Genomic DNA, 9473 nt, shown 5'->3' with positions numbered 1-9473 from the left:
ATTTTTACGAAATATCAAAGAATTAAATGTTTATTTAATTTTCAAAACGGTAAAATACGCATCTTCGTTATTTGACAAAGAGTTTTGGTTCTTCAAATAAATATCCATAACAATAAAAACATTTTTTCATGTTAAAATTCCGCTTAAGGTTATATAGCTTAAAAGTTTGTCAACAATGCTTCAACATGTTTCACGTTTTTAATCCTTGATATTTCACATTAATTTTTAAAGAAACTATTAATTTACCGAAACAATAGAAAGAATAAGTTGAAACATAAACTGAAACAATCTGAAGTTGCACAAACCAACATTTATAGTCTCAAATCACACAAGTTTAGGAGACAATCAAGGGCATCCAGGAGACAATCAAGAGCGTTCTGTGCAATTAAGAATTCATCAAGTCGTACAATACTCGAAGCAACTCAAAGTAATGAAGGCATAATAATACACAACCAAGAAACCAATGTCGAAAGAAACCGTGCAAGCGAATCAAGACCTTTTAGGTAAGGTCATCCTCCTCTAGCTCTTTGGCTTTCAATGCTTCCTTCACTCTAAGGAGAAGTGTTGTTTTCCATGCATCCTGTACAAACAAAGTACGTCAAAGTTACAATTCGTTGACCAAGAAATATGTAGACCTTCAAACCATATGAGACATCAACATCACAGAATAGACCTTGTATATGAGTTAAAAGAATGCATGAAATTGGCATTCAAGTTGATTGTTGACGTAGTAATTTGACCTTCACAACCAAATAAGGTTTACATAAATTCATTCCAAAATATGGCACCAGAAATCAACCACCACGCAACAAGTTTTTTTTTTTTTTTGTTAAATATGGAGTTACAGCTTACACTCCGTGGCTTTATGCACATATAACCAAGTCTAAACTCCCAGTACGAATTCACTCACAAAAGTGATATCAGACTGATCTAATATTCAGATCTGGAGGCCGTATCTTTGACAGCATTTTGAACTTGCAAGAACTCATATTTTTCAAAATTTGCATCAGATTAAAATAAAGACTTCGGAGCTGAGTCTAAATCGTGCAAAGTAAGCAGGAATGAATATTTTGGATAGATAGTAGATAGACATGCATAGGACTGTGGGTTCAGACAACCCAGAATTACTGCTTTCCACAATCCCAAATGCATCAACAAAAGCAAGTCTTTGCTTAACAATGAAGGGCACTTTTAACACATTAAACATGTTATATAGAAACAAATCTATATAATAGCATAAGATACACAAATAGAAACAATTAGTCAGTCATGATCATAAGAAGTATCGCATCAGACAACTGAATCAACTTAACTATATTATGAGATGTGATATATGCTGTCAGCACTGGTTTATCTACAAGTGACAAGTGACAACTGCGCCAAACTCAAAAGCTGTAGTTTTAAATAAATTCTCTTTTAGATGATAAAAAATGAAATGTAATACAGATCCATAAATTTGAAAATGACTGATTTACACACATGCATTAAAACAGTAAGCCAAATGATCGATAGGTTTCAGGAGGCAAAGTGATAGACATTGACCAGTGACAACATCACCATAATCATACTATGTGAAACAGAATTTTCATATGCTTACATTTCACACTTTAGGTTCTTCAACAAACTGACTGACAAGTTTCCTCACCGACCTAAACCTCCAACATTACAAGTGATGCTTCGGCAGAGTAATATTCTGAATGATAATGATATTCATTGTTTCCTCCAATGTTCTAAAATTCGCTAGGCGATAGTCGCGCGGCAGACCAGCACCTAGCACCTAGGCGGGGACGAGGCGCCGCTAGCGGATTCCACCGATTAAGCAGAGATTGAAGAATTAATCTGACATTATCAATTGTATTATGCAGTTAAGACATACATCCTGTATGTCCATACAAATCGATTTCTCCCCCTTAGTTCGAATGTTAGGGCAACAGAAATTCGAAAATTGAAAGATGAAGATGAAGTTTGGTGTTAGGACAAGCCAACAAATATGTTTTCTTGTTGGACGTAAATTTATGGCCTATAAAATTGGGTGTTGTTTAAATCCCAACACACAAAAAAAAATATAGGTTTAAAAGTTAAAAAAAATTACCTTTGAGTTTTTTTTTAATTGGGCTTCAATTAAAAGCCCAAACTGAAAGTTTTCCTCGGCGCCTGGGGTTGCCTGGACCGATTAGTCGGCCCCAAGGACGCCTAGGCTGGCCGACCAGCATTTTTCCGTGCGGTCTGCCTAGGCCGATTTTTAGAACACTGATTTCCTCATATTCCATAAAAAACTTATTGTTCGTTCACATCCCACAAAATACAAGCTTTTCAAACAATGTTTTGGTGTTATATTTTTTGAGATCACAAGTTCCAATTCCTAAAATGTATTTCCTTTACATGGCATTAAGTTGTCTCGAGTGCGTATTCCAAAATAATGGTTATCAAATACCAGACCAATATGCATACATACGTCTTGGATATTTTTACCAGAAATATCTTCTCAATTTTCGCCAATGCGTAAAGGGCATCATAAAGCATTAAACTATTGCCAGCCCACACTTAGGAGCTAGAATTTTTTATGCAATTGGTATCTAATTTTTCCTCTTTCATAATGTTTTTGCCATTCGAAAACCCTTATCCCAAAAGACAGTGGTGTCTAAAGACCAACATGACTATCAAATAAAACCCAAGGCTAATTTCTTAACAGCTTAGACATTCTTACTCAAATAATACAACATATTAAGACATGAAACCCAAGGCATATTCTGTTAAAATTAAACATAGAGTAATGGATGATCAAATACAATCTAACTCAATGATCACCAAAGGTAGGCTGTTTTACAAGTTCAAATCACGGCATAAGACTCTAAATCAAGTAATAAAAAAAATAAAAAAAGAACAATTCACTCACCAAACGGGTCATGCTGTCAAATTCCTTAATAGCACCAGTGAACTTCTCAACATCTTCTTCGTCAAGCGCAGCAGCTAAATCCTGTGAATTGTGATCAGCATTCATCGCAATCATGAAAATATGAACTTCTCATTTAAAAACCATATAGATGCTTAAAACCAAAAGAATAAATTCTATGCCAGTAGCAATAACAAAAACAAAAGAAACATAATGATTAACAAAGGTTTTTTAATGCAAGATCCATTTAACAGAAGGATTGGATATAGCCATCCAAACATGGAGAAGAAGAGAATAAATTACAATTATACATATTCAATGCTAGAGGACAATGACATACTGCAAGCAATCTGTACTCGCGTGATCCAGAAAATGTGGGATCCAAATCCTACAAATAAAGAAAAACAGATTCAAATCAACAGCACATATTATAGAACAGATACTTGGGTTTGTGCACCTTGAAAAAATATACCTGGTATCGCTCCAATGCATTGTTGATTGAAACAATATCACCCTTGCAGAGCTGGCAAATACCAGCATTAAGAAGGTGCCCTTTAACTCCATACTTCAACAAATTATTATTCAATGATTGTCGTCCTATTTCTTCATAAATCTCAATAGCCTTTTGATATCTGAGAAAAATGTTACTAATTATCATTTTGTCTACTTCAAACTGAACAGACTTTCAGACTCAAAGAGCATGATCAAATGGTGCCTGGGTCTCTTTTTCATCTAGCATGTTCACAGTCACCAATAATTTATGCAAAACAAGGTTCGCTATGTGGAGTGGAAAACAGCAGACGCACAAGCAGAAATGCACTTATTAAGCATGAAATTAGCAATAGATTTGTCCATCTCCGTGTAATTATGATTTCCGGTAGCGTACCAAACAGAGGTGTATTAAAATGTGTCGATTGAAACAACATGCATTAGCACCAGCATGTATTGCTATTACCAAGAAGAAATATTAGTGTTGCCATTATGGTGAGAGTATAGAGATGACAACAACAAGACAGAGAAACTGTCGAATGGATTTTTCAGATAAGAGAAGTTCCAAAATTGGTTGACTACAAATTTTGATAGAAGCCAAGAAGGATGGATATCCATTAAAGACTTAAAGTTACATTAATATTGTAGACACAGAGAGATAATATCGAAAATGGGAATCAGCAGGTATACAAACATTTATAGGTCAAGGATACTATAGACATACATGCATGCATGCATAGAATAATATTAAAAAATTTATGAAAACCATTCATGGAAAATCATATTCAATCAAAATGGAAAATGTACAGAATTATCAAAATCTAAAGTAGAGAATATTTATGAAGCACAAATAAAAAAATGAAAAGAAAAGAAGAACAGCCAATGACTCTAATATATATGTATGAAACAAACCCCCATTCAAGCAGCATGAGGCTACACACAGAGGGCAAGCAAACTCAACTGTTCCAGTTGCGCAGAAAATTCTGCAATTTTCTGCCTGCACTGATTTGCAGATGTGGATACCTCTTCACTTTGGAAGAGATCAGCGGCTCTCTCATAGTAAACAATAGCTAATTCCAAGTTCTCTTGTTGCTCATACAACTCAGCTATTTCCTAGAGAAGCAAAGAAATATCAATCCAAGTTTTTCAATCACTTTGTTCCTAATTTGACCAGATTTCATACGTGTGATATTGTGATATTGCCATGTTGATATTTATGATGGTCAACGCAATTTTTGAGATATGCTGCTTGAAGCAGAAAAAATCATTTTCTTCCAATAAAGAACAGAAATTGGTAATGAGCTGAGGGATTTATGTCCATGGTTACAACAAAAAATTATTGTTAAACTAAAAGAAACAACTTTGGATATCCCTAGATTGCAGGTACAGTATTTTTACCTTGCAATATCTGGCGGACATGTTAAGCCTCCCAATATCCAGAAATAAATTAACGGATTGCTGCAGGCATGATATCGACTCTGCCAAAGATAAATTAGTGGCAGAACATAAGTTACTCAATGACATCAAGAGAAATTTCCAAGAGAAAAATGAAGCAGAGTCAAGAACAGAACAAAATTGTGAACATAAGCAACCAGATTCACAATTTTAAGTAAATTGATTCTCCATTAATAAGCGTATGCCATATAACTGTTCCATTGAAACGAATTGAAACATAAAATAGCACCAAGAAGTGGAGGAAGACAAACAAGAATGAAACTAAAAAGTAAAGAAGTCTATCTGCAGTAATCGCTTTACGTTTGTTTCTTCACACAGAAACCTAAAAATATCATTACGAGTATCTGCACTTCCAAAACTTCAGAGAAGATGTATCTATGCTAATATATAAACTAAACAACTATAAATGACAAAATGAATTCACATACGTCGACAACTAAACCCGCCAAGATCAAAAGAAAAAGAAGCAAACCTTTTGGATTAGTCTTTTTGTAGCAATGAGCAGCATCAGCATATGCATTAGCAGCTTCATGCTTGCTATCCAGCTACAAGTATAATAAACACAAGTATGAAATTTTAAGTAGCCAAAGGGGGCTTCCAGCCACACACAAAGCTTACCTTCAAATAGCAATTAGCCAACTTAATATACACTGCACCAGCTTGATCCCCTGATTAAAAACATGCCCCGACATTAGCAACAAGACCACCCAAAAACTCAAAACTAGAGTTAATGGAAATATTATTTTGCCGAGAAACCAATATTCTACATTTCTTATCTACAGAAGAGGAGTTCTCTTAAATTCATTCAACAAATGAAGTTCATAGATTCAAATGCACCTAATGATGCTCATTACCGTTAATAAACTCATTTGGGAATGTTAAAATGGAGAGAAAAATTATTTTCATATAAATTCAATCTATTTCTTTTCATTTATTTCTCCAGCTCTCAAATAAAAAAAAACAAATAATTTCTCTTTTATTCCTTTCTCTTTTCTTCTTTTCTTTTCTCTTCTCTTACTCTCCCTTCAAACTTCCGTGCAATTTTGGGGAATCAACTCAAATAAAAACCGGAAAAATAGGAAAATCCTAAAACTGAGCAGCAAATCCAAGTCAAAACCAAGAGAGGAAATATTTTATCAACATTCGCGATATTACAATCAACCAAGAAAAAAAAAACAGGATGAAAATAAGATCGGGGCCGACGAAACAAGCGCAATCGGTCCATCGGATAGTACAGGAAAAATGAATATGCATCACAAATTTGGAAACATTTTACATGATTTCCCGAGCTTGTAGGCATTAGCTGCTTTATCGAATAAATCGGCTGCGTCATCGTGCTTGGAGCCGAAAATGCCCCAGCCGCCTAGCTTCTTCTCGGCTTTCTTCACGAATTCCTCGGCTCTAGCAATTTGATCTCCCATAGTTGTTCACCTTTTTGTGTTCTTCACGCAAACGCTGGTTTGGGTTTTGAAGGAAAAGTTGGGGGTGAAAATGAATGAAAAATTGGGCTTATATTTATTTTAATTTAACTAACAATAATAAATTTGGGATCCCTTGTATCTTTAAATTTGTTTTACACTTCAAAAAATAAATAAATGACAGCATACATTTTCTACTTGTCAATGCTGAAAAATTTGTAAATACATCCAGGGCATTGCAAAAATTTTCGAAATCCCCATCTTTCCTTGATCTAATCTCATTTTTGTCCCAAAAATATTTCAACAAGAAATTTTTCTGACCCGAATTTTCAAGATTTTTCCGTCCCGATTGATATCGGGAGAACGATCGTGAATAAAATCTTATCCCAACAGGATTCCCGACCCGACCCATCCCAAAAATAATATTATAATATATTTTATTAATAGTTTTATTATTAGATTGAGCTAAATATTATTGTATTTCAATTCATAAATAATTAATTGTGGACTTAATTCCTATAATTGTTTATGATTGAAATGATCGAAGAGTAGAATCATAAAATGACTTTTTTGTGTATTATTTAAAATATTAAATTAGTAATTTAATTAATTAATATTTATAATTATCTAATTACAACAAATATGTAAAATAAGAGATGCAATTTGACAATTTATTTAACAAAATTTATCTAGTAATTTGTATCCGAATATTTTTATTAATAATTATCGGTTGCACAGTATGATGTTCTTTTCTTGACAAAACATTGAAGCATTATCTAAAATAATTTAATATTATATGTTTTAAGTTAAATATCTATTCTTTATTTAGAAATATAATCAAAATAGTATTTTTTTATTATAAAATAATCATTATTTTTAACGAAATCTTGAAAATGAAAAAAAAATCGAGATTTCTTCTCCCTACCCGACGGCATCCCGAATATTTGGGTCCCGAAGTGTGTCGGGTACGGTATCGGGAGATAAAATAGTTTTTCGATTCTTTTCAGGACGAAAATTGGGTAGGAAGGTTACGGGACGGGTTTCGACCCTATTCCACCCCTAAAAACATCTCAGACACTATAATTTTTCACAAATTTCGATTCCAACGCGTTTATCATCGAATAAAAAACTTTAGATATGAAAAGATATATAATTTTATATTCTTACACGGAGGACAACGCAAAATCTGATTGATGATGCTAAAAAATGTGATCTCGTGGTTGAGCTAAGATATCTTTCCCGACCAGACGAGACTGAAATCAACAACAAGATTGTTAGAAAGGAGCCGGAAGATGATTCCAGCGTATTCCCTCTGACGCTCAAGTCAGATATGAGAACAAAAGAATATAGTGAGTGGTGTGTACTCAAAAACTGAAACCCTTGACAATGAAATGAAACCTTATATTTATAGGAGAGATCACTGAATTTGGTGTCTCCCTTCCTTAATTAGAATATGTGATTCCAGAGATAATAATCCACAAATCCGTGGAGATCTTGTCTGAATTCTCCCCTTAAAGAGGAAAGTCGAATCCTTCGAATGATTCTATATCATTTGGCTGACCTGAGAGCATAACCGACCTGTCTCAATAGCCAACCTGAGATGTCGCCGACCTACTATCCGAATGACCTTGGGACTTATTGGTGGGGGAGCTATGCTGATCGGCCATGGTGGCCGACCCGAGAGGTAACTGACCTGCCATCCGACTGACTTGGTGTGTAGTAGCCCGTATCCAAAATTATTGATTAAGTGTTAATCAATCCAATAAATCCTGTTAGTTTAAGTTAAACGTGATTAACAGAACTCTTAATTGATTAACGGAGTTCGGAATTAGACCCAAAATGATCAGAAATGGTCCGAAGGTTCAGGAGGAACGGAAGCAACGTTTGTGCCACCAAGAATACGTCATTGCTTACACACATGAAGTGACCAACGGACGCAACGTTCGTTGAACGGACGCAACGATGGCGAACGGACACAACAATGGAGGAACGGACGTTCCGTTCGATGTCTATAAATAGGGGTGCCGAGATTCATTTTCAGACGCACCAATCACCTCTCTTCTCTCGATTCCTTAGTCTTCTAGCTTAGATCTAGGGAATTCTAGGCGTCCCATTGAGAATCTGGAAGTGGCATAGCGATCCAGGTGTCGTTGCAGAGCTGTGGCCTAGTTTTAAGGCAATCGACAGCAACGGACTGACGACGGACGCATTGTAGGAACACGTATTCAGATCATAGATCTGATACCCAGCGCAGCGGAAGTTTAAAAAAAATTTATATGAAACGATTCCATATCATGGGAATCAAATCCTAAAGATTAAATTATGCAAGTAAAATAATAATAACAATTAATATTTTACCTCTTCAAGCTAGGGCTTGATTATGGACTCCAACAGATTAAATCTGCTCTTGTTGTAAATCCCAGGAACTGATGACTTGCTCGATCAATCTCCGGAATTAGGTCCACGAACAAAAAACTAAAACCATCTGATTGATTGCACTAGAAATCAATCAGATGTTTATCGAAGAGATTAAACAGATTTGATCTGTCAATTCAGAATGTAATTTTTCATAAAAATCACAGACTGAATTCTCTCAAAAAGGAGCAGAGGAATTCGAAAATTCCCCTTGGAATAATCTGTGTGATTTTCGAAAAATCCAAGGTTGAATTGTTTTGTTTTCGAAAATTATACACATATATATATATAATTTCTAGACTGTATTAAGTTATATATCTATTAGGACACTAACTCCTTAGGGCTCATAATCCATAACTTAAGCCCAACAAGCCAAGCCTGTTTATTTATAAAAATTAATATAAAATTAATCATGACTCCGATTGATAAACTGATTCCACCAATGTGCACAGAAACCATTTCTGCACCTTTTAAAGTCAATATAATTTTTCTGAATCCGAATTCAGTGATTTCCAAAAATGTCCATCACTATGTCATTTTAGAAAATTTCACTCCCTTTAGCTTTGAAATCCAACTTCTCTTTCATTAAATTTAAATCTTTAAATTTAACTATCTCAACGGGGATTAGTAATCCATTACTTGTGTGACCCTCAATGGTACAGGGATACAGCTAGCCGTGGGCTCACAAATCCTTGTGACTCGGAACAACAATTTTCGACTTACCCATCGAATCATGGTAAGAGCGCCTAGCAACATCGCCCCATGATTCCCTAGGTATCTCTGATAGTGCCAGCAAGAACCAG

General features: G+C 34.8%; 1 protein-coding gene across 1 annotated transcript; it reads right to left on the bottom strand.

Annotated features, from left to right (window-relative positions):
• Positions 1 to 290: 290 nt before the first annotated feature.
• Positions 291 to 6341, bottom strand: LOC140860275 (alpha-soluble NSF attachment protein-like). The gene is made up of 9 exons (XM_073263214.1): positions 6114 to 6341; positions 5456 to 5505; positions 5310 to 5382; positions 4781 to 4860; positions 4344 to 4495; positions 3366 to 3525; positions 3234 to 3281; positions 2897 to 2977; positions 291 to 580 (listed from the first exon to the last, which is right to left on the bottom strand). Exons 1-9 carry the CDS (start codon positions 6256 to 6258, stop codon positions 500 to 502), a joined length of 870 nt encoding a protein of 289 aa, XP_073119315.1. The 5' UTR covers positions 6259 to 6341; the 3' UTR covers positions 291 to 499.
• Positions 6342 to 9473: the final 3132 nt, after the last annotated feature.

The sequence above is a fragment of the Henckelia pumila genome, chromosome 4 (assembly GCF_033568475.1).
Source record: "Henckelia pumila isolate YLH828 chromosome 4, ASM3356847v2, whole genome shotgun sequence".
Lineage (NCBI taxonomy): Eukaryota > Viridiplantae > Streptophyta > Magnoliopsida > Lamiales > Gesneriaceae > Henckelia > Henckelia pumila.
Note: the sequence above shows the minus strand (reverse complement) of the source record. Positions and strands in the feature narration are given on the sequence as shown.

Coding starts and splice junctions, on each gene's coding strand:
- LOC140860275 (XM_073263214.1), bottom strand. CDS start 6,258: ATGGGAGATCAAATTGCTAGAGCCGAGGAATTCGTGAAGAAAGCCGAG. Junction 5,506..6,113: donor CTACAAGCTCGGGAAATCAT/GTAAAATGTTTC, acceptor GTTTTTAATCAG/GGGATCAAGCTGGTGCAGTG. Junction 3,526..4,343: donor TTTTCTGCGCAACTGGAACA/GTTGAGTTTGCT, acceptor CATTTTTCTCAG/ATATCAAAAGGCTATTGAGA.